The sequence below is a fragment of the Triticum dicoccoides genome, chromosome 6B, assembly GCF_002162155.2.
Source record: "Triticum dicoccoides isolate Atlit2015 ecotype Zavitan chromosome 6B, WEW_v2.0, whole genome shotgun sequence".
NCBI lineage: Eukaryota > Viridiplantae > Streptophyta > Magnoliopsida > Poales > Poaceae > Triticum > Triticum dicoccoides.
Window position 1 is genome coordinate 17,187,047 of NC_041391.1, and position 24,903 is coordinate 17,211,949.

Below are 24,903 nucleotides of genomic sequence, written 5' to 3' on the forward strand. Positions count from 1 at the left end.
AGTGGGTGGGGGCCCTCCCTCTCCCTTAACCCAATCACCATTTGCCAAGTCATAATGACCTTGAAAAACCTCTGTAAGGATTTGTGAATGTAGCATTACTCCAAAAAACCGGGCACGGGAGACCGTGTTCTAGACTAGCAGCTTGCAGCTCAACGCCTTATAGGCTTCTCCGTCGCACTGTGTTAGGAGGACAACTTAGTTCGTCCATATGACGGACAACATCATTGCTACAAATTTCATTAATTTATGCGGTCGAGGAAGAAAGAAAACATGGTGATACGGTGATACTCACTACTCCCTTCATTCTTATTTGGACTAAAATAGCCCTTTTTGCATAGTTTGTCTTTACCCATGTGCCTAGTGCTACTGCATGTCTTGTGACTGTAGCAGGGGTAACTTTTGTCCAAATGAGCAATCTGCTACAAATGCGCACTACATTTCAGATTCTGAGAGAAAAAATCATACACACTATAAAATAAAATGGAGAGAGTATTATATATGGTTGGTCAGCAGAATCAAGATGCTCAGGATTTTTTTTGCAGAAAGTCTGTAATAGGGTTTTGCAAAAGGTTTAGAGAACTACATTTCCTATAAATAATGTCTGAAGACCTGAAGTATCTGATGTGGCCCTGAAGAAGAGTCTATCTCTATCTAACCATCACAGTTATGTTACATACATCGTGTAAACCGAAGTCGCTTTCACATAGCTAGGTACATCTTCCCGCAAAAAAAAAGCTAGGTACATCGAAAATTCGTTTCTGAGCCCGAGCTCAGATGCACCTGATATCTTGGCCATCCAGTCACATGCGGATTCCCGCCGTAAGTAGTATTCCACCCGGTATTCATAGCGTACGTGATATAGAAAAAGAAGTGGGCCATCGCCTTATTTATTACGTGTGCGACCTCACCGCTCGGCTGGAACATACCGCCTCGCACGGCCCTCCTTTTTTCCTGCGCTATCCTGAGCCATCTCCATCTGCATGGCCTGTCCACTCGTTCCCTCGCCCCACCTCCTTTAGCCGCCGACTGCTCGTACTCAAACGAACCATCTTTGCGTGCTCGTCTTCCTCCGCCCCGCCCCAGTGCCAAATGATGCACTTCTTCCCATGATCCAGTGCCCCTTCTGCGGCGTTGACCTTTCATTGCGTGGTCGTAGTCATGTCACTTGCTTCGCCACCAATAGCCACCGGAGCCATGGACACGCACAACCGCTCTGCAACCAACAAGCCTGTTCAAGCCGGAGCAGCTAGCTGTTCCACTTTTGAATTACATCACATTAACCGAGACCGTAGGCTTACTAACTAGATGCACCACATGTTCTCCCACTCCACGCGGCCAACCTCACGCAGGCCAGCAAAATACATAAACCAATCCACCAGCTGCAAAATCGCCAACAAAACTCACAGACCGACCACAGCGCCCAAGCAAAATACACAACCAGTTCACCTGAAAGCTTAAGTCTCTGTTTTTATTCAGGTCACTAATAACTAGATATATAATACGTATATCCCAACCTGGGATCATTACAAATGTTTAAAACAATAAACACTTAATACATGGATGGATAAGCGTCCAGCAGAGATCAGACAACACACCAAAGAATACAAATTGTAAGCCATAAGCGTCACCTAACGAGTAAAAACTCAACCCAATATCAGGTTTCACCACTCTTTTCATAGGTTCTTCTGGAAATTTGTGGATAGATTGTTCAACCGCACTCATCCGCGAGGCACACGGCGTCTGGTCTGGTGGTGCACTACTGAAGCACAACCTGAATTACCCAGGAAGTTCTATCAACTATCAACAGTTTTCCAAAATTCACCTAACACCCATATTTGAGCACGCAGAACAGACGGCACAAACCAGCCAAACACATGGGACCAATCATAAAATCGACTATACGAACTAACCCTGAGGATTTCAAGCATCTATAGGATGGCCACGCACAACAGGATTCGAACAAACAAAAGTTGACTGGATTACCTATTCGTCCATCAGGGGCTTCGGGATTCATCTTCCCAGTGGATTGCGCAGACTGGGTCAGCGAGGCATCTTTCCCCCGGCGGCACTCGCCTGCAGACTCCGCCGGAAGGGGCCGTAGCCGCCGTCGCCGCCGCCGCCATGCTCGCGAGCATCACCCACTTCTCGGTCTAACTACTGTATTCTCTCCCTTGCCAAGCCCACGCAGTAGATAAGACGGCTCAGCTTCGACCATCGAGCTGGGCTACTTGGGCTTACGGCGTGGGGCCACGGCTCAGGACCCAACACTCACGGACGGACACCGCCAGCTACGAAAGTGGCCCACCTGTACGCACTGTGCAAAGCCGTATATCGAGCGTATCCTCATTTTCCGCCGCTCCAACCCTGACGCGTTTGACACTCTTTCGTCCATCCCGATGCACCTGCTAGTGGCTCAGATTTCGGGTGCAGCTGAGCCCGAGCACCAAAACGACCCTCTCGTCCTAGGTACATGTACTACTTTACAAAATGATGGCATCGATGGAAAATAAAGCACATACCCACCAACCTACTTGATACCATCCACATATGGGCATGCATATATACCACGCCAAGTAGCAGCATGCTCAACAATCTACCACTGATAAGAACAATGGGAGGTGAGAGGGCAAGACTAGAAGTGGAGGATGTGAAATTAAAAGTATTAGGGAGTAGGAGACACCAGGAAAGAGGACACTTGTGCTCAGTTGAGAGCACGATGAGACAAAACTGCTGCGAGTAGCTACTATGCTCATCAAGGCACCAGTGCGCGATGAAGAACGCAACAGTTCAGTAATAAACATGCATGTACTACTCCCTCCGTTCCTAAATATTTGTCTTTCTAGAGATTTCAACAAGTGACTACATACGAAGCAAAATGAGTGAATCTACACTCTAAGATATGTCTATATACATCCATATGTGGTAGCCATTTGAAATCTCTAAAAAGACAAATATTTAGAAACGGAGGGAGTACTATGTTAAATCTTATCTGTTGCCAAAAGTACAAGCTTTAACTACCTGCCATTCTTTGTAACTGGCAAATTGGCCCGTTCAATGCGCGGGCTACAAATGTAATTTAAATAGTCAATATCTTAAGAAAACATATTTTTCGACTTGTCTAAATAAATTAGGACCAAATTTGGTGACAGAACCACGCCTTGAACATAAGAAGGCTAGGTGTAGACAGTAGATAGAATACCACCTCTATAATAAGCCCACAAATTAGAACAGTTATCTCTATGGAGTAGAGATGAATAAATGAATCACGGACGAGAGAGTTCTTGCTTAAGATCCATTCTATTGCCTCGTATTTAGCCATATTAATTAGCTTATGTCAGCCAAATACGAGTATAAAGCATGCTCTTATTTGAGTTAACTTGCCTCCTCATAGATGTTTTGGTCAATTACTATAGCTTCACACTTGAATTGGGTATAATAAGTTTCAGAGATCACACATGGTGTCTGCAAGATTCAAACTTAACGTTCGGCTCTTGTTCAAATTCAAGTTCAGACTACAAAATTTACATGGAGTCTCCAAGATTCAAAGTTAACATTCAGCTCTGATTCAAGATTCAAGTTTGCATTAATTCAAATTTCTTACATACATATGAAGATCCAACAAAATGTACAATTTGATTAAAGCACCGGATGCTGCAAGTTTATTCAAATCTGAAGTACAACACTAGAAGGATTACTTTACTTTGCAAAATTCAAAAGAGAGAAGTAGGAACTTCCCTGAATAAAACTCACACCACCCATCATCAGGCCATACTTGTCACTGAAACTACAGGACATCATATCATAAACTAACAGAGCCTTCAGTATAGTACAGCAAAGCTGTAGCCGCCATGATTTGTCTCCTTTCCTGTTAGAAGGAGAACAAAACACCATCCACATTCAGTAAATCAATATGCTTCTATAGCCCAGCCCCTTTTTTCTCTTGAGGAAAAGTCGGCATCTTCTCAGCCGGTGGTAATTAAGTACTTCGTCTGCCGATCCGCCCTTGCCTGCATTTCATTAATCTTGGTTCTTGAAGCCTTTCTAGCCCAGCGTGTGAGGCTTAGGCTTAGTGGGCCTTGAAGCCTTTTAGTAGTCACACCAGAAATCCCAAGTAATCTGGAAGGATCTTCACCCCTCCAAAAAAAAGTAATCTGGGATCTCAACTTGCAGCATATACATGTCGCCTCTGATTGCAAAGGTGGTTGTCGATGAAATTAAGCTGGAAGTGCTGCTACCTATATGGACCAATTATTCAGGAGATCAAGCAACATTCAGATGTTTTAATTTCATGTAACATATTTCATGAATTTAGGAGCTCCAATTTGAAAGCTCACAATTTAGCAAAGCATGCGTTATCTTTAAGGGCTGGCCCCGATGTTTAGTTAGGTCAGCGTCAGCCCAATGGACTTCCTTTCGTCCATATAAACATCATGATGGTTTAATAAAACTCCGTGCGATTGTATAGAAAAAAGTTGTTTATCTGCCAGTTGGTCCCAACTTGTGGCTATGGTTCTTACCAGACATCATTTGTATCCCAAGCATTGCGGAGTTTTAATAAAGACCCTAGTGCACTTGAAAAAAAAAATTGAGAACACTCACATCAATTATTTTTTCTAGAACAGAATGCTTGTGTATTACCTTTTGGCCCCAATTCATTCGTTCACTTACTTAAACAGAGGCGACAAATACTTTGTTACAGGATACAAACTGTTGTCATCTAAAAAAAATGACACACATTACTCTTAATATTTTACGTACTTGACTCATGTACTTGCTAGTGATTCTGAGTTGTGACTCAAGTTAACAATTAAGTCAGAGTTCACTAATTAAATCAGGTCTGAAAGAATATTTAGAGCTGAGAGTGCATAATTTACAGGACACAAACTGATTGTTACGCACATGCATGACTCGTTCAATTGTAAGATTTAATAGAAACCTACAGTAGGTAGCATCAATGACACTCGACTTGGGTGTAACAAGTTTCAGAGCTCAACCATCATCAAGTCTGAAAATTTCAGAGTCCCAGAGCTCACTTTGGGCTCCGGTTTAAATTCAGAGTTCAGAGTAGGAAAATCATACCACATCGAATCGATTGTTCACTCAACTTGTGGTTTGTTCAGGCTGCCTCACTCCACGATGGAATGCCGCGTTGTTTTTAGGAGCCATAGCTAAGGTACATTCCCTGCGGCATCTAATATCTTGTGATGCTCTTCTCTCTGAATGTTTAGTTCAACCGAATCCCCGTACGTGGCACCATGCCTGTCATCTTCAAACCCAACCCCAGTTTACATAATACATAGACTCATCAACTTGTAGTCATGTTCAATCCCCTGAATCTCTCCTCTTTGTGTCAAGTTCAGTTGGTAAACAGCCTTACCGAGTTTGATCTGGAGACAGAAACACTGGTGTTATCATTAGGCTCTCCTCTTTGACCATCCCCCAATTGCTGCTCTTCTTTTTCTCCTGGTCCTCGTCAGGTCGATTGCTCATCATGGCCTCTTCCGCAAGTTTTTCATCTCTGCTCCATACATGTAGATAATTGTTATAATTTTCGGATTAATTCTGGAGTTGGAGTATTTTATTATCAACTGTCAGCATATTGCCTTCATGCAGTAAGTTCACTAGTGGATTATATTATTGTCTACTCTAAATGAATACGAATAAATGTTGGAGAAATAGATTGCAGAAATAAGAATGATGCAAATCAGATAGCATTTGCACTTGGATTTCATCACATGCCTTCAATACTTTCAGTGAAACTGTCTAAGTTGGACATTTATGATAAAGACACAAGAACTTTTCGCTCAAAGTCCTCTAATCACTGATGTAGTTTAAGATAAGTGATTTCTCGACATAATTAGTTAAGCCCAGTCCCAATGTTCTGAAAGCGTAAGAGCTCGCGTCATACAGATGCCGCTATGATAATGGAAAATACTGATAAAATAGTTGTGGCTTTGAAGCATCTGAAGCAAATAACACTAGAAGTTGGCCATATTAGGTTCTTGCAGGCTTGCAGCCAAAAATGGAACATGCCACTGTTGGGGAAAAGGAACAGTTAAAAAACTTTGTTGTAAGATCTCTATTTTTCAGCTCTGATTCGAGTTAACTTGGATCCTGAAAGATTTTTAAACACATACTTACTACTCCCTCTGTCCATAATATAAGACCGTTTTTGACACTACACTAGTGTCGAAAACACGCTCTTATATTATGGGACGGAGGGAGTACTATATATATAGCTTCACACTTGACTTGGGTATAATAGGTTTCAGAGTTCACACATGAAGTCTGAAAGATTCAGGGCTAATTTTCAGCTCTGATTCAAATTCAGAGTTCAGAGTACAAAATTTACGTACCACTTACTGTTTACATGCATGTGTGACTCGTTCAAATTGTTTACATCCAAGTGAAGATCCAACAAAATGTACAAAATTGATGAAAGCACCAGATGCTAGAAGGATTATTCAAATCTATAGTATACAATACTAGAAGGATTACTTAACTTGCAAGATTCAGAAAAGAGAAAAGTAGGAGCTTCCCTGATTAGAACTCATGCCATCATCAGGCCGTACTTGTCACTGAAGCTTCAGGCCACCATCAACTAACAGAGCCTTCAGAATCATGTATAGTACAGCAAAGCCATTGCCGCCATGGTTCCTCTCGTTTCCTGAAAGAAGAAGAAAAGGCACCATCAACATGCAGTTTTAGCACATCTTCACCTGGAAGAAAGAAAGCACCATCCACATTCAGTAAATCAGTATGCTCCTATTGCCCAGCCACTTTTTGCCCGAGGAAGAACTCCACATCTTCTCACCTGGTGGTAAGTCACTTCATCCATCGACCTGTTCACCTCGCCTACATTCCATTAATCTTGATTCTATAATTTCAACAAGCACTAGAGAAGGGACACACAACTGATCTTTAAATCACATCTCTTCGCCAGTATAGCATGAACCATCCCTTTTGCTTTACAGTAAGCATACACACCTAACATCTCATTTCTTCCAACTTCTACAGCCTCAAATCAGGAACAAATAAATGTGCACCATCCTCGCACAGGTTGGTTTGTAAACTGAGGTACACACTATTCCTATATTTGAAATTCTGCAAGACTCTATACTACATGACATCCCATCTGGCTTTTTTTCTTTTCCTACCACGACTTAATTTTTCCTTGCGAAAATCATAACGACACTATCTGTCACTGAACTTCAATGATATCTTTCTCAAGTACAGATCATGTGGTCAGCTGGAAGTAATCTGTCCCAAAAGGCTAGCAGATTATGTGCGGCATTTCGAACAAACAGATTACTAGGGGGGAGTAATTAAGAACCTGCAGTATCTGCAGATATTCAGACCATGTATTCAGAGTATGGATATAGTACATGATACCAACTGTTTGGTGCCTATATTCACAATCACACTGACCAAAGTAATAAATTAAGCACTCGGTTTAGCCAAATTGAAGAAGAGGTAGCTTGGTTATACAAGGAAGAGACACGAACTAGCTGAATTGCCCATAAGATCAAAACACGATAATGAACAAAAAAAATCTATAGCTGCCATCCACAGTAAACACATGATTTATGGCCATGATGCAGAGCATGAACACAATACACACCAGTACAAAATTAGTGCTCCTTTGTCTCAATAATATCACTAGCAGCAAGTGCTTCTTCATTGTCTCAATAAACAAGATGACCGATGGCTCCAAACCATTACCTCTGATCCAATTAAAGGAGAACTCACTTGTAGACGCTTTCTATAGTTGAATGAACAAGTCTATCTTTAGTTCGTTAGTTAAAGCAAAGACGGATCTCTATGAATCTGCATATGAGCAAACCAAAATGATTTTTATATGAAACCATAACTAATAAATAGGTTAAGCTAAAGCCAGGTGAATTGACCATGCCAAAAAGACTATTTACCTAGATTTGGGAAGGGCACCAGATTTACCCTCAAATTATCCACTATGAATTGCAAAAACAGAAATAGAACATTAGGAATACATTACCCACAATGAAGGAGACCTTACCTTGGCTCATTATCTCAATGCACAGGCAATTAACTTGAAAACTGAAATTTTAGTGCATTACAGAATGGCCTGATCTCACACTTACTTAGTTTCAATACATGTGTTTAAAACATGAATGAGGACGAAAAAGTTCATAACCAATCCATGGTTTCTTCTCGGCTGAGTGGTGACATTAAATATCAGTATCCAGGGATCAAATTATCAGCTTCATCACTCGTTAACAACCACCAACCCAGCATCTAACAGACATACAGCAGCGGACAACCAGCACACAGTTACATCAGAGCCCGTTCTTGGCTTATGTGAATCTGAAATTAGTGGGCACCTCCCCTTTGCAAGCAGCATCGTAGTCTTTTTCAAGGTGTGGTGCAGCTTCCTTATGAGGGTGTATGAACATCTTGTTGAATGCCTTCCCGGACTCCTTGAAAACAGTAAAGTAGCTCGGGTCACGCTTGAGCAATCCATTTTCCTTGAGAAACTTTACGACATAGTACCGGGGTCTGATCCGGCCCTCCAAGCTGTAAGTGAGCATTGCCGGACGATAAGCAATGTATGCGGGTTCCAACCCCAGCTCAGAGATGAGGAACTCGGACCTGCGCTGCAGCGATTCCTTATTCTTCGTCAGCAACGATGGAGCCTTAGAAACAGCAATGCCCACCTCGGCATCCGACCACCTGAACGCTTTCTTCAAGTGCTCTACATTGGCGGTGATTTTCTCCTCGGTGAGGAATGCAACAGCTTGTAGCGCATGCTTGAACATGGGAGATCCACGGGATACACCAAGACCGTCAACACGCGCCACTGCTGTCCGGATGCGTTCGGTGCTGATGCTGAGCGGCGATGGCCGAAATACGTAGAGCTTGGCAATATCGCAAGCACCTAGCCTGCACTCCCTCAGGAAGGCGACATTGGGCTTGATCACCCGTTGGAGGTCAGACCCGAGAACGGAGCCACTCTTGAGGACCCGAAGGAGGTTCTCTGAGGAGCCGAAGAGGGGCAAGCAGTAGTGCAGTCCGGAGACGATGGATTTGCAGCGGAAAGTGGTGCCGGTGATCGAGACGAGGCGCGCGATCTCAGAAGGCGAGAGACCCAGGCCGGTGAGCTCCGCGACATTGGGGGCCAGGGTTGTCTCCACGCCCGCGCAGAGCAACCTGGGGTCCTTGCGGACGGCGGTGGCGAGGTCGGCGGCGGAGAGGCCGAGGCCGGCGAGGAAGGCGAGCACGGCGTCGGGGTTGGCCGGGGACTTGAGGTGGGAGAGCTTGGGGGAGGCCTTGCGGGCCTGCGCTGGGGTGAGGCCGCAGGTGGCGACGAGGTACTCCTCCACGGCGAAGCTAGGAGGGCTCGGAGAAACGGCCGCGGAGAGGAGGCGGTGGAGGGAGGTGGCGGGAGATGAGAGGAGGCGGGGGAGGATGCAGCCCCGGAGGCGGAGCATGGCAGCGATGCTGGCGCGCCGGCCGGCGGCGGCGGCGGCGGCGGCGGCGGCGAGGGAGAGGGGATCGAACGATGCGGGAGTGGGGATCGAATGCCGTGGAGAAGATTTCCACGGTGGTCTGGTCTGATCTGGAACCCAGTCCAGTCTCGTGCAAACCTGGCCCGAGGCCACATGCCCGTGGTGGGCCTGGCCCGGCACATATCTAACCGGGCCGTACCTGGCACGTGGCCCACACGCTTGTTTTGCTCATATAAATAAATATTATAATGCAGAAAGGTTGCAAGTTTTAGTTTTGATTTGCTAACAAAAAAAATGCAAGTTTTGGTTCTGCGAAGAAGAATACATTGGTCTATTTATGATCAAGAGAGATCCATTGGCTGTTGGCACACTGATTGCTAGAAATGAGATTACAGAGGATGCAATGTCCAAATTTCTTCATCAGGAAGCAGAGAAGGAAAAAAGCGTGTAGGCAAGAGAAGTCAATAGAGAAGGGAAAAAGTGATGGCAATGAACATAAGAAGATGAAGAAAGTATCCATTGAAATGTGTATTCATTTCTTATCGTCCTGTTTGGACCAGTTCTCTTAGTGAGGAACTGGTGAACTATGTGCCCAAAATATCGTTTAGTGAAGTACTTGAGTAGTGAAGCTTAACTCGGTGGCTTACAAGTAAATGAATCTGTGTTAAAAAAATTAGAGAGTTAAGCTTCGAGGAGGCTCTTTTTAGGTGTAGCGAAGATGAGCATGCTGAGATGGATGTGTGGTCACACAAGGAAGAACCGGGTCCGGAATGATGATATATCGGATAGATTTGGGGTAATCGGAGAAACCGTCGGGGGCTGCCCGGATGACGCGGACGGATCGGAGCACGGACGGGCGGGCGGCGGCCCTGCCGAAGGAGACAAACCCCCGGCGGCGCGAGGCAATGGGGCGGTGACCGCCCGGGACGAGATGGCCGCTGAGGTGGCCGCGGCCATGAGCATGAGGGACCGGAGGGAGGCGAGGCAGGAAGCCAGCGGGGCCAACGTGGCATCCGAGGAGGCGACGGGTTTGGGGCTTTGGAAGCTCAAGCAGAAGCTAGGACCTTATTTTGTGCCCACATTTTTAACTCGTGTGCACAAAAAAACATTTTGCAAAAAAATCATAGATTAGTCATAAAAAATAATACAAAAGAACATAAATTAGCCATAAATACATAAAAAAATTAAAACCTTATGCACACAAAAAAGGTGCCGGTGATGTTTGTACCTGAAATGCCATGCAAAGAGGAAATTACAATGATATGCTCAAAAAAATGCCATCCTATACAAAAAAGGAAGAAAGAAAATGCATGTTCTTAGCAATAAAAAATGACATGCTCTTTCTCATCAAACTTAACATGATCTACAAAACAATAAAAAAATGCCATGCGCTTACTAATAAATTTGCCATTATCTACAAAAATAAAATGGCACGCTCTATAAAAAAATACCATGCTCAGTAAAATAAAAGTGCCATACTCACAAAAATAAAAGTGTCATCATCATTGTACATACAAATGCCATGCTCTGCAAAAATAATGACATGCACTTTGAAAAATAAAATCCTAAAAATGTCATGCTCTTAATAAAAAAATACAATGGGTTCTACAAATAAAATGTCATGGTTTGTCTATAATTTTTTTTGCCATGGGGACACATTTTGGCATTTTATATAGGCACCATGGCATAGGCCATGGAAAAAAACAAAGAAATATATACGCTTTGCCACAACAATTATGGAGCTGCCAATTGAGTTTTCCTCCGAATACCGTATTCAAGAATCAATGCAATTATAGCACAGAAATATAAACTTACTCATGACTATGAGAATATAATAATACATTTATTATTGCTTCTAGGGCATATTTTCAACAATCTCCCACTTATAATAGAGTCAATAATCTAGTTACATAATTAATATCCCAGTATTGCTCATGCTTTGCTGTGGTAAGGCTTCATCGGCAGATCTAATACATTCAGATCGGTGTGAATTTTGCAAATCTTGACGTCTCAATGTTCCACAAAATCTTGAATCATGTGGAATGGGCATTCAATATGTTTGGACATCTGATGAGACTTTGGTTACTTAGCATGAGCCATGGCGCCACTATTTGTGGCAACAGAGCTCCATTAGGTCCAGCCGCAATTGGAACCACACCAAACTCGGTGATGAACTTCTTGATTCAGTAGCCCTCCTTTTGACGCTTCTGAAGAGGTCATATATTCTGCCTCTGTAGTAGAATCTACCACAGTGCTCTGCTTAGAACTTTTCCACCTAACTGCGCCACCATTTGGGGTAAGCACAACTCCTGATTGAGATCTAAAGTCATCTAGATTAGTCATGAAGGTTGCATCAGTGTAACCATTTACATTGAACTCTTCATCACCTCCATACACTTGGAACATTTTCTTAGTCCTGTTAAGGTACTTTAGAATATAGTATTTAACTATTGTCAAATGATCCCTTCCCGGAGCACTCTAATATCTTGTAACACTTAGAGCGTAGGGCACATCTGGTCTTGTGCAAATAATGGCATGCATGATAGATCCAATTGCACAAGCATATGGAACCTTAGTCATTCTGTTTCACTCATGGGTGGTCTTCGGGCTCTAACTCTTACTCAACGTAGTGTCATGTGACATTGGCAAGAAACCTTTGTACTACAATTATCAATGTACGTGCTTTGACTAAGCCCTATTAGGCATCTAGTTCTATCTCTATAGATCTTACTGCCCAATATGTAAGTTGCTTCAACCAAGTCTTTCATTGAGAAACTTTTCTTCAATGAATTATTTCATTATGTTAAGAAAATTCCTTGTCATTTCCAATTAAAATATGCCATCCACATAGAGTATTATAAATGTTATTGCACTCCCACTTACTTTCATGTAAACACAAAACCTTTGACTACTTCATAGAAATAAGATTTCAACTCCTCGATGCTTGCTTCAGTCCATAGATGTAGATATGAAGTTTGCGCACTTTACCAGCATCCTCGGGATTAGCAAAACCTTCGGGTTGTATCATGTATACATCATCGGTTTAATTTTTGTTAAGGAAAGTTGTTTTGACGTCCATCAGCCATATCCATAATTGAAATACGTAGCAATTGCTAGTAAAATCTGAATAGACTTAAGCATCTCTATGAACGAGAAGGTCTTGTCGTAGCCTTGAAGTTGTTGAAAACCATTTGCAGCAATTCAAGCTTTGTAGTTGTAAACATTTCCATTTGTGTATGTCTTTTTTGTTATAGATCCATTTACATTAGATAGGTTTGACACCTTTCCAATGGTCTACCAAGTTACAAACTTGATTCTCGTACATGGATGCTATCTCGGGTTTCATGACATCAAGCCATCTTTCAGAGTCAGAGCCCGCCATTGCTTCTTTGTAATTCATAGGTTCATCTTGATCCAGCAGGAAAATTTCATCCTCGCACGAATTCTTCCCGTCATCCGTGGTTCATCCCGTCCTACGTGGTTCAGGTACACTCTTGACAAAAGTATCTTCATCATATGCAAATGCTTCTAGTTCAGTCGCAGGAGCGAGTTGGTCTGACACCGAAGATTCTTTAATCTCGTCAAGTTGTACTGTCCTCCCACACCTCTTCCGTGTGAAATTATTTCTTGAGAAATACTCTGTTCTCAGCAACTAGCATTTTGCATTAAATATTTGGTGGTAGAAGTAATACACAATTGTATCATTGGGATAACCAACAAAGTAGTATTTGCCTGATTAGGGATCAAACTTATTTGGTTATAAATATTTTACATAATCATCGCATCCTCAAATTTTAAGAAAAGACAAGTTGGGTATTTTTCCCGTTCCATATCTCATATGGCGCCAATTCAACAGACCTGAACAGCGCTCTATTCAGAAGCCGCAGTTTCTAAATGTACGATCAGAAATCGATTGTGGTGGTGGTGGTGAGGGGGGGGGGGGGTGCGTTGAAGGAAAACAAAATTTCGCAACACAACACAGAGGAATAAATAAAATAAGGCAATTCCAAGTAGAGATAAAACTAAGGATGAAAGGGAAAACTACTACTCCCTCCGTTCCTAAATATAAGACCTTTTAGAGATTCCAATATGGACTACATACGGATGTATATTAAAACGGATGGAGTACAAACTACTGAGATATATCTACACTACATACGGATGTATATTGAAACGGATATATCTAGCAGAACAGATGTAAGGAGAATCGCAAGTAGCTGTAGATGAAAAACATGCGAACGTACAAACATATCGACTTAAGAATGGTGAGACAGAATACGAAGGATACCATGATGAACAAACAGAGAGAGAGAGAGATGTTATTCAGTTATGCTGGTACAGCCGGTGGGGAGGCCGGAAATGGTGGCGGCGGGGTGACCCGAAACCGCCCTGCCCTTTACCAAACAATTGATGTTTGTTTCAGTTTGTGCTTCTAGGAAGCTAGAAGTAGCAAAAGCTGAAGCTTTGGCCCAACAATCAGGGGCATAGTATTCAAATCGCTTCATAATTGAGTTATAAAGTCAATCTACAGACAATGGAAGCAAAAGATATCGTGCATTATCAATTGCACATGAACCAATGATTCGCATTATGCAGCAAATGGGATTTAATGATAAATGGATCTCTTGGATCAAGTGCCTCTTCTCCTCGGGCCGCTCGTCCGTTCTTCTTAATGGTGTCCCCGGCCGACAATTCCTTTGTCGTTGTGGGGTGAGGCAAGGTGACCCCTTTTCCCCCCCGATCTTCGTTCTTGCTGCTGAACTATTGCAAGCCGCAGTTAATGATGCTTTCCGACGTGGAGATCTTGTTTTGCCATTCCCTTGCAACGGTCAGCATGACTTCCCGGTGATTCAATACACGGACGACACCCTCCTTGTCCTTCCGGCCTGCCCGCAACAAGCGCTCTATGTCAAGGAAATTCTCTCTGACTACGCGTCCTCTATTGGCCTCAAGATTAATTTCCATAAGTCAACACTCATACCAATCAACCTTGATGCAACCACCACGTCTGGACTTGCCAACATCTTTGAGTGCAACGCAGGCACCATGCCTTTCACCTACCTTGGTCTTCCGCTTGGCACTACCAAACCCACCATACATGAGCTCATGCCCTTAGTTTGCAAAATGGAGTGTCGCCTCACTGCCACGATCGCCATGATGTCTTATGTGTTGAAATGTGAGATGGGCCTAGAGCCCATATGACAATTTCAGATTTGATCTCTAAGGGCCCATGTAGGTGGCATGACAAGGTGATGGGAAGTTTAGTCCCACCATGCTAGTGGAAGGAAAGTTGGAGTGGTTTATAAGGGTGGCTCTTCTACATGCTATTGGAGCTTGAGAAGAGAAGAGGCCCTCGCGCGCTCCTCCTCCGCCGCCCGCCGCGCCGCGCCGCGCCGCGGGTTGCGGGAATGAGCCGAGCCGAGCTCACACCCACGATCCGAGACGTCGGATCATGGGCTGACACGGACTCGGACGTGGGTCAAGCCCACGTCTCTCCACGCGGCTGCGTCTATATAAGTGTGCGGTGTCCCCTAACCCTAGCCGCCACGAACAGATCACATCTGCTCACGCGCACGCCCACCGTCGTTCCTTTGCTGCTGCTGCCGCCGGTGACTCCATCCCGTCCGCCGCGTACACGGTCGACGGGAGAGCAGGTCTTCGAAACCACGCCCTTCTGGTTCCTGTACGGGGTGAGGGGCGAATAGGTTTTTGGGCAGCGATTACGCGACTACTCGCTTCCGATCGTCTACTTCCTCTACGTCCGCGTCGCCTTCATCATCACCATGTCCACCGACCCTGACCGTGCCGCCGCCGAGAAAGCTGAAGCCGACAAGAAGGCCGCCGAGGACGCCGCTGCTGCCACCAAAGCCGCGGCCTCTGCATGGCCTACTGGAGGGTATAACTCGTTTATCCCGCTCCTGATTATTTTCATATTAGCAGTACTAGCAGTATGTGTAGATTTGTCTACTGTTTGCTTAGTACGTGCATGTTTATATCAAAGTCAGTACGTCATCAACTTAGTCAATGCCATGCTAGTGATTTACTCGTGGATTAATTTAATCGAGAAATTGCCTATTTATTCAACAATCCAAAAACCTATTATGTGTAGGAATTTTTCGGCAAGTGGCTTTGCCGCAGCACTGAAACCGGATAAGTTTACCGATACGTATTTTAAGCGTTGGCAGACAAAGACCACTTTATGGCTCACGGCTATGAACGTGTCCTGGGTCACCGGTGTGTCCACGGGAACGATTGCTCCTGAACAGGAGAAGGCGTTCAGGGAGGCAACCACTGTGTTTCTCGGAGCAGTTCTTAGCGTGATCGGAGATAAACTGGTCGACGCATATTTGCATGTGCATGTCGCCAAGGACTTGTGGGAGGCGCTCGAATCTAAGTTCGGGGCCGCCGATGCAGGGAGCGAGATGTATATTATAGAGCAGTTCCACGACTACAAGATGGTTGAGAACCGTCCTGTACTGGAGCAGGCTCATGAGATAATATGCATTGTTAAGGAGCTTGAGCTTCTGAAGTGCGAGTTACCGGGCAAGTTTGTCACGGGCTGCATAATCGTTAAGCTCCCCAATTCCTGGAGGAACTTTGCCACCACTCTGATGTTGGGGAACGTTGCAGAAAATTAAAATTTTTCCTACGGTTTCACCAAGATCCATCTATGAGTTCATCTAAGCAACGAGTCAAGGGAGAGAGTTTGCATCTACATACCACTTGTAGATCACGAGCGGAAGCTAGCCAAGGGGATGGTGATGATGGAGTCGTACTCGAACGTGATTCGGATCACCGATGTCCAAGTGCTGAACGGACAGCACCTCCGCATTCAACACACGTACGGGACGGGAGACGTCTCCTCCTTCTTGATCCAGCAAGGGGGAAGGAGAGGTTGAGGAAGATTGCTCCAACGGCAGCACGACGGCGTGGTGTAGTTGGTGCAGCAGTACTCCGACAGGGCTTCGCCAAGCATATACGGAGGAGGAGAGGTGTTGGGGAGGGGAGGGGCTGCGCCTTGGCTTGTGTTAAGCTCCCATGCGCCTCCCCACTATATATAGGGGTGGAGGGGCTGGTTTCTTGCCCTCCAAGTCCATTGGGGCGTTGGCCAAGGTGGGAGGAAAGAAATCCCATCATTCCCTTCCCCACCGATTGTTATCCCTCTTTTTTTAGGGATCTTGATCTTATCCCTTTGGGATATGATCTTATTCCTTCTAAGGGGGGATCTTGGTGCGCCTTGACCAGGGGTGTGGGGCCTTTCCCCCACTACTCACGTTCACGTGGGTCCCCCCATGCAGGTGGGCCCCACTCCGGAACCTTCTAGAACCTTCCCGGTACAATACCGAAAAATCCCGAACATTTTCCGGTGGCCAAAATAGGACTTCCCATATATAAATCTTTACCTCCGGACCATTCCGGAACTCCTCGTGACGTCCGGGATCTCATCCGGGACTTCGAACAACATTCGGTAACCACATACAAACTTCCTTTATAACCCTAGCGTCATCGAACCTTAAGTGTGTAGACCCTACGGGTTCGGGAGACATGTAGACATGACCGAGACGTTCTCCGGTCAATAACCAACAGCGGGATCTGGATACCCATGTTGGCTCCCACATGCTTCTCGATGTTGTCATCGGATGAACCACGATGTCGAGGATTCGATCAAACCCTGTATACAATTCCCTTTGTCAATCGGTACGTTACTTGCCCGAGACTCGATCGTCGGTATCCCAATACCTTGTTCAGTCTCGTTACCGGCAAGTCACTTTACTCGTACCGTAATGCATGATCTCGTGGCCAACACTTTGGTCACCTTGATCTCATTATGATGATGCATTACCGAGTGGGCCCAGAGATACCTCTCCGTCATACGGAGTGACAAATCCCAGTCTCGATCCGTGTCAACCCAACAGCTACTTTCGGAGATACCTGTAATGCACCTTTATAGTCACCCAGTTACGTTGTGACGTTTGATACACCCAAGGCACTCTTACGGTATCCGGGAGTTACACGATCTCATGGTCTAAGGAAGAGATACTTGACATTGGCAAAGCTCTAGCAAACGAACTAAACGACCTTTGTGCTATGCTTAGGATTGGGTCTTGTCCATCACATCATTCTCCTAATGATGTGATCCCGTTATCAACGACATCCAATGTCCATAGCCAGGAAATCATGACTATCTGTTGATCACAACGAGCTAGTCAACTAGAGGCTCACTAGGGACATATTGAGGTCTATGTATTCACACGTGTATTACGATTTCCGGATAATACAGTTATAGCATGAATAAAAGACAATTATCATGAACAATGAAATATAATAATACTTTTATTATTGCCTCTAGGGCATATTTCCAACAGTCTCCCACTTGCACTAGAGTCACCAATCTAGTTACATTGTGATGAATCGAACACCCATAGAGTTCTGGTGTTGATCATGTTTAGCTAGCGAGAGAGGTTTAGTCAACGGATCTGCGACATTCAGATCCGTATGTACTTTGCAAATTTCTATGTCTCCATCTTGAACATTTTCACGGATGGAGTTGAAACGACGCTTGATGTGCCTGGTCTTCTTGTGAAACCTGGGCTCCTTGGCAAGGGCAATAGCTCCAGTGTTGTCACAGAAGAGTTTGATTGGCCCCGACGCATTGGGTATGACTCCTAGGTCGGTGATGAACTCCTTCACCCAAATCGCTTCATGCGCTGCCTCCGAGGCTGCCATGTACTCCGCTTCACACGTAGATCCCGCCACGACGCTCTGCTTGCAGCTGCACCAGCTTACTGCTCCACCATTCAACATATACACGTATCCGGTTTGTGACTTAGAGTCATCCGGATCTGAGTCGAAGCTAGCGTCGACGTAACCCTTTACGACAAGCTCTTCGTCTCCTCCATAAACAAGAAACATGTCCTTTGTCCTTTTCAGGTACTTCAGGATATTCTTGACTGTTGTCCAGTGTTCCTTGCCGGGATTACTTTGGTATCTAGCTACCAAACTCACGGCAAGGTTTACATCAGGTCTGGTACATAGCATGGCATACATAATAGATCCTATGGCTGAAGCATAGGGGATGACACTCATCTCTTCTTTATCTTTTGCCGTGGTCGGTGACTGAGCCGAGCTCAATATCACACCTTGTAACATAGGCAAGAACCCCTTCTTGGACTGATCCATTTTGAACCTCTTCAAAATCTTATCAAGGTATGTGCTTTGTGAAAGACCTATGAGGCGTCTCGATCTATCTCTATAGATCTTGATGCCTAATATGTAAGCAGCTTCTCCAAGGTCCTTCATTGAAAAACACTTATTCAAGTAGGCCTTAATGCTGTCCAGAAATTCTATATTATTTCCCATCAAGAGTATGTCATCTACATATAATATGAGAAATGCTACAGAGCTCCCACTCACTTTCTTGTAAACGCAGGCTTCTCCATAAGTCTGCATAAACCCAAACGCTTTGATCATCTCATCAAAGCGAATATTCCAACTCCGAGATGCTTGCACCAGCCCATAAATGGATCGCTGGAGCTTGCATACTTTGTTAGCGTTCTTAGGATCGACAAAACCTTCCGGCTGCATCATATACAGTTCTTCCTTAAGATGCCCATTAAGGAATGCTGTTTTGACGTCCATCTGCCATATCTCATAATCATAGTATGCAGCAATTGCTAACATGATTCGGACGGACTTTAGCTTCGCTACGGGAGAGAATGTCTCGTCGTAGTCAATCCCTTGAACTTGTCGATAACCCTTAGCGACAAGTCGAGCTTTATAGATGGTGACATTACCATCCGCGTCTGTCTTCTTCTTAAAGATCCATTTGTTTTCTATTGCTCGCCGATCATCGGGCAAGTCTGTGAAAGTCCATACTTTGTTTTCATACATGGATTCTATCTCGGATTTCATGGCTTCAAGCCATTTGTTGGAATCTGGGCCCGCCATCGCTTCTTCATAGTTCGAAGGTTCACCGTTATCTAACAACATGATTTCCAGGACGGGGTTGCTGTACCACTCTGGTGCGGAACGTGTCCTTGTGGACCTACGAAGTTCAGTAGCAACTTGATCCGAAGTACCTTGATCATCATCATTGGTTTCCTCTTCAGTTGGTGTGGGCATCACAGGAACATTTTCCTGAGCTGCACCACTTTCCCGTTCGAGAGGTAGTACTTCATCGAGTTCTACTTTCCTCCCACTTACTTCTTTCGAGAGAAACTCTTTTTCCAGAAAGCATCCGTTCTTGGCAACAAAGATTTTGCCCTCAGATCTTAAGGAGAAGGTATACCCGACAGTTTCCTTAGGGTATCCTATGAAGACGCATTTTTCCGACTTGGGTTCGAGCTTTTCAGGTTGAAGTTTCTTGACATAAGCATCGCATCCCCAAACTTTTAGAAACGACAGCTTAGGTTTCTTCCCAAACCATAATTCGTACGGTGTCGTCTCAACGGATTTAGACGGTGCCCTATTTAAAGTGAATGTAGCTGTCTCTAGAGCGTATCCCCAAAATGATAGCGGTAAATCAGTAAGAGACATCATAGACCGCACCATATCCAATAGAGTGCGATTATGACGTTCGGACACACCGTTTCGCTGAGGTGTTCCAGGCGGCGTGAGTTGTGAAACGATTCCACATTTCCTTAAGTGTGTGCCAAATTCGTGACTTAAATATTCTCCTCCATGATCTGATCGTAGGCACTTTATCTTTCGGTCACGTTGATTCTCCACCTCATTCTGAAATTCCTTGAGCTTTTCAAAGGTCTCAGACTTGTGTTTCATTAAGTAGACATACCCATATCTACTTAAGTCATCAGTGAGAGTGAGAACATAACGATATCCTCCGCGAGCCTCAACGCTCATTGGACCGCACACATCGGTATGTATGATTTCCAATAAGTTGGTTGCTCGCTCCATTGTTCCGGAGAACGGAGTCTTGGTCATCTTGCCCATGAGGCATGGTTCGCACGTGTCAAACGATTCATAATCAAGAGACTCTAAAAGTCCATCGGCATGGAGCTTCTTCATGCGCTTGACACCAATGTGACCAAGGAGGCAGTGCCACAAGTATGTGGGACTATCGTTATCAACTTTACATCTTTTGGCATCTACACTATGAACATGTGTAATATTACGCTCGAGATTCATTAAGAATAAACCATTGACCATCGGAGCATGACCATAAAACATATCTCTCATATAAATCGAACAACCATTATTCTCAGACTTAAATGAGTAGCCATCTCGTATTAAACGAGATCCAGATACAATGTTCATGCTCAAACTTGGCACTAAATAACAATTATTAAGGTTCAAAACTAATCCCGTAGGTAAATGTAGAGGCAGCGTGCCGACGGCAATCACATCGACTCTGGAACCATTCCCGACGCGCATCGTCACCTCGTCCTTCGCCAGTCTCCGTTTATTCCGTAGCTCCTGCTGTGAGTTACAAATATGAGCAACGGCACCGGTATCAAATACCCAGGAGTTACTACGAGTACTGGTAAGGTACACATCAATTACATGTATATCAAATATACCTTTGGTTTTGCCGGCCTTCTTATCTGCTAAGTATTTGGGGCAGTTCCGCTTCCAGTGACCCTTCCCCTTGCAATAAAAGCACTCAGTCTCAGGCTTAGGTCCATTCTTTGACTTCTTCCCGGTAACTGGCTTACCAGGCGTGGCAACCTCCTTGCCGTCCTTCTTGAAGTTCTTCTTACCCTTGCCCTTCTTGAACTTAGTGGTCTTATTGACCATCAACACTTGATGTTCTTTCTTGATTTCAGCCTCTGCTGACTTCAGCATCGAGAACACTTCAGGAATGGTCTTTTCCATCCCCTGCATGTTGTAGTTCATCACAAAGCTCTTGTAGCTTGGTGGGAGCGACTGGAGGATTCTGTCAATGACCGCCTCATCTGGGAGGTTAATGTTCAGCTGGGTCATACGGTTGTGCAACCCAGACATCTTTAGGATGTGCTCACTGACAGAACTATTTTCCTCCATCTTACAACTGTAGAACTTGTCGGAGACATCATATCTCTCGACCCGGGCATGAGCTTGGAAAACTAGTTTCAGCTCTTCGAACATCTCATATGCTCCGTGATGCTCAAAACGCTTTTGGAGCCCCGGTTCTAAGCTGTAAAGCATGCCGCACTGAACGAGGGAGTAATCATCAGCGCGAGTTTGCCAAGCATTCATAATGTCTTGGTTCTCTGGGACGGGAGCGTCACCTAGCGGTCCTTCTAGGACATATTGTTTCCTGGCAGCTATGAGGATGATCCTCAGGTTCCGGACCCAGTCCGTATAGTTGCTGCCATCATCTTTCAGCTTGGTTTTCTCTAGGAACGCGTTGAAGTTCATGTTGACATGAGCGTTGGCCATTTGATCTACAAGACATATTTGCAAAGGTTTTAGACTAAGTTCATGATAATTAAGTTCTAATCAAATTATGAACTCCCACTCAGATTAGACATCCTTTTAGTCATCTAAGTGTTACACGATCCGAGTCGACTAGGCCGTGTCCGATCATCACGTGAGACGGACTAGTCATCGTCGGTGAACATTCTCATGTTGATCGTATCTTCCATACGACTCGTGTTCGACCTTTCGGTCTCCGTGTTCCGAGGCCATGTCTGCACATGCTAGGCTCGTCAAGTTAACCCTAAGTGTTTTCGCTGTGTAAAACTGTCTTACACCCGTTGTATGTGAACGTAAGAATCCATCACACCCAATCATCACGTGGTGCTTAGAAGCGACGAACTGTAGCAACGGTGCACAGTTAGGGGAGAACACTTCTTGAAATTTTTGTAAGGGATCATCTTATTTACTACCGTCGTCCTAAGTAAACAAGATGCATAAACATAATAAACATCACATGCAATTATATAGTTGTGACATGATATGGCCAATATCATATAGCTCCATTGATCTTCATCTTCGGGGCTCCATGATCATCTTGTCACCGGCTTGACACCATGATCTCCATCATCATGATATCCATCATCGTGTCTTCATGAAGTTGTCACGCCAACGACTACTTCTACTTCTATGGCTAACGCGTTTAGCAATAAAGTAAAGTGAGTTACATGGCGTTCTTCAATGACACGCAGGTCATACAAAAAATAAAGACAACTCCTATGGCTCCTGCCGGTTGTCATACTCATCGACATGCAAGTCGTGAATCCTATTACAAAGAACATGATCTCATACATCACAATTCATCATTCATCACAACTTCTGGCCATATCACATCACATGATCAATCGCTGCAAAAACAAGTTAGACGTCCTCTAATTGTTGTTGCATCTTTTACGTGGCTGCAATTGGGTTCTAGCAAGAACGTTTTCTTACCTACGAATAACCACAACGTGATTTTGTCAACTTCTATTTACCCTTCATAAGGGCCCTTTTCATCGAATCCGCTCCAACTAAAGTGGGAGAGACAGACACCCGCCAGCCACCTTATGCAACTAGTGCATGTCAGTCAGTGGAACCGGTCTCACGTAAGCGTACGTGTAAGGTTGGTCCGGGCCGCTTCATCCCACAATACAGCCGAAGCAAGAAAAGACTAGTAGAGGCAAGTAAGATGACAAAATCCACGCCCACAACAAAATTGTGTTCTACTCGTGCAAAGAGAACTACGCATAGACCTAGCTCATGATACCACTGTTGGGGAACGTTGCAGAAAATTAAAATTTTTCCTACGGTTTCACCAAGATCCATCTATGAGTTCATCTAAGCAACGAGTCAAGGGAGAGAGTTCGCATCTACATACCACTTGTAGATCACGAGCGGAAGCTAGCCAAGGGGATGGTGATGATGGAGTCGTACTCGAACGTGATTCGGATCACCGATGTCCAAGTGCTGAACGGACAGCACCTCCGCGTTCAACACACGTACGGGACGGGAGACGTCTCCTCCTTCTTGATCCAGCAAGGGGGAAGGAGAGGTTGAGGAAGATTGCTCCAACGGCAGCACGACGGCGTGGTGTAGTTGGTGCAGCAGTACTCCGACAGGGCTTCGCCAAGCATATACGGAGGAGGAGAGGTGTTGGGGAGGGGAGGGGCTGCGCCTTGGCTTGTGTTAAGCTCCCATGCGCCTCCCCACTATATATAGGGGTGGAGGGGCTGGTTTCTTGCCCTCCAAGTCCATTGGGGCGTTGGCCAAGGTGGGAGGAAAGAAATCGCATCATTTCCTTCCCCACCGATTGTTATCCCCCTTTTTTTAGGGATCTTGATCTTATCCCTTTGGGATATGATCTTATTCCTTCTAAGGGGGGATCTTGGTGCGCCTTAACCAGGGGTGTGGGGCCTTTCCCCCACTACTCACGTTCATGTGGGTCCCCCCATGCAGGTGGGCCCCACTCCGGAACCTTCTAGAACCTTCCCGGTACAATACCGAAAAATCCCGAACATTTTCCGGTGGCCAAAATAGGACTTCCCATATATAAATCTTTACCTCCGGACCATTCCGGAACTCCTCGTGACGTCCGGGATCTCATCCGGGACTCCGAACAACATTCGGTAACCACATACAAACTTCCTTTATAACCCTAGCGTCATCGAACCTTAAGTGTGTAGACCCTACGGGTTCGGGAGACATGTAGACATGACCGAGACGTTCTCCGGTCAATAACCAACAGCGGGATCTGGATACCCATGTTGGCTCCCACATGATTCTCGATGTTGTCTTCGGATGAACCACGATGTCGAGGATTCGATCAAACCCTGTATACAATTCCCTTTGTCAATCGGTACGTTACTTGCCCGAGACTCGATCGTCGGTATCCCAATACCTTGTTCAATCTCGTTACCGGCAAGTCACTTTACTCGTACCGTAATGCATGATCTCGTGGCCAACACTTTGGTCACCTTGAGCTCATTATGATGATGCATTACCGAGTGGGCCCAGAGATACCTCTCTGTCATACGGAGTGACAAATCCCAGTCTCGATCCGTGTCAACCCAACAGCTACTTTCGGAGATACCTGTAATGCACCTTTATAGTCACCCAGTTACGTTGTGACGTTTGATACACCCAAGGCACTCCTACGTATCCGGGAGTTACACGATCTCATGGTCTAAGGAAGAGATACTTGACATTGGCAAAGCTCTAGCAAACGAACTAAACGACCTTTGTGCTATGCTTAGGATTGGGTCTTGTCCATCACATCATTCTCCTAATGATGTGATCCCGTTATCAACGACATCCAATGTCCATAGCCAGGAAATCATGACTATCTGTTGATCACAACGAGCTAGTCAACTAGAGGCTCACTAGGGACATATTGAGGTCTATGTATTCACACGTGTATTACGATTTCCGGATAATACAGTTATAGCATGAATAAAAGACAATTATCACGAACAATGAAATATAATAATACTTTTATTATTGCCTCTAGGGCATATTTCCAACATCT

General features: G+C 44.8%; 1 protein-coding gene and 1 long non-coding RNA gene across 7 annotated transcripts; both read right to left on the bottom strand.

Annotated features, from left to right (window-relative positions):
* Positions 1-1,447: 1,447 nt before the first annotated feature.
* On the bottom strand, positions 1,448-2,242 carry LOC119324610. The gene is made up of 2 exons (XR_005157052.1): positions 1,984-2,242; positions 1,448-1,771 (listed from the first exon to the last, which is right to left on the bottom strand). It is a non-coding gene; the product is annotated as an uncharacterized LOC119324610 (long non-coding RNA).
* Positions 2,243-3,614: 1,372 nt separating this feature from the next.
* Positions 3,615-9,565, bottom strand: LOC119323341 (transcription termination factor MTERF4, chloroplastic-like). Of its 6 annotated transcripts, none has more exons than XM_037596975.1 (2): positions 8,121-9,565; positions 3,615-6,667 (listed from the first exon to the last, which is right to left on the bottom strand). In XM_037596975.1, exon 1 carries the CDS (start codon positions 9,465-9,467, stop codon positions 8,334-8,336), a length of 1,134 nt encoding a protein of 377 aa, XP_037452872.1. In that variant the 5' UTR covers positions 9,468-9,565; the 3' UTR covers positions 3,615-6,667; positions 8,121-8,333. The 6 variants fall into 6 exon arrangements, with proteins under 6 accessions (XP_037452872.1, XP_037452869.1, XP_037452873.1 ...); XM_037596972.1 differs by having other exon boundaries at positions 3,615-5,518; positions 6,504-9,565; XM_037596976.1 differs by having other exon boundaries at positions 3,615-4,235; positions 5,378-9,565.
* Positions 9,566-24,903: the final 15,338 nt, after the last annotated feature.

Coding starts and splice junctions, on each gene's coding strand:
- LOC119323341 (XM_037596975.1), bottom strand. CDS start 9,467: ATGCTCCGCCTCCGGGGCTGCATCCTCCCCCGCCTCCTCTCATCTCCC.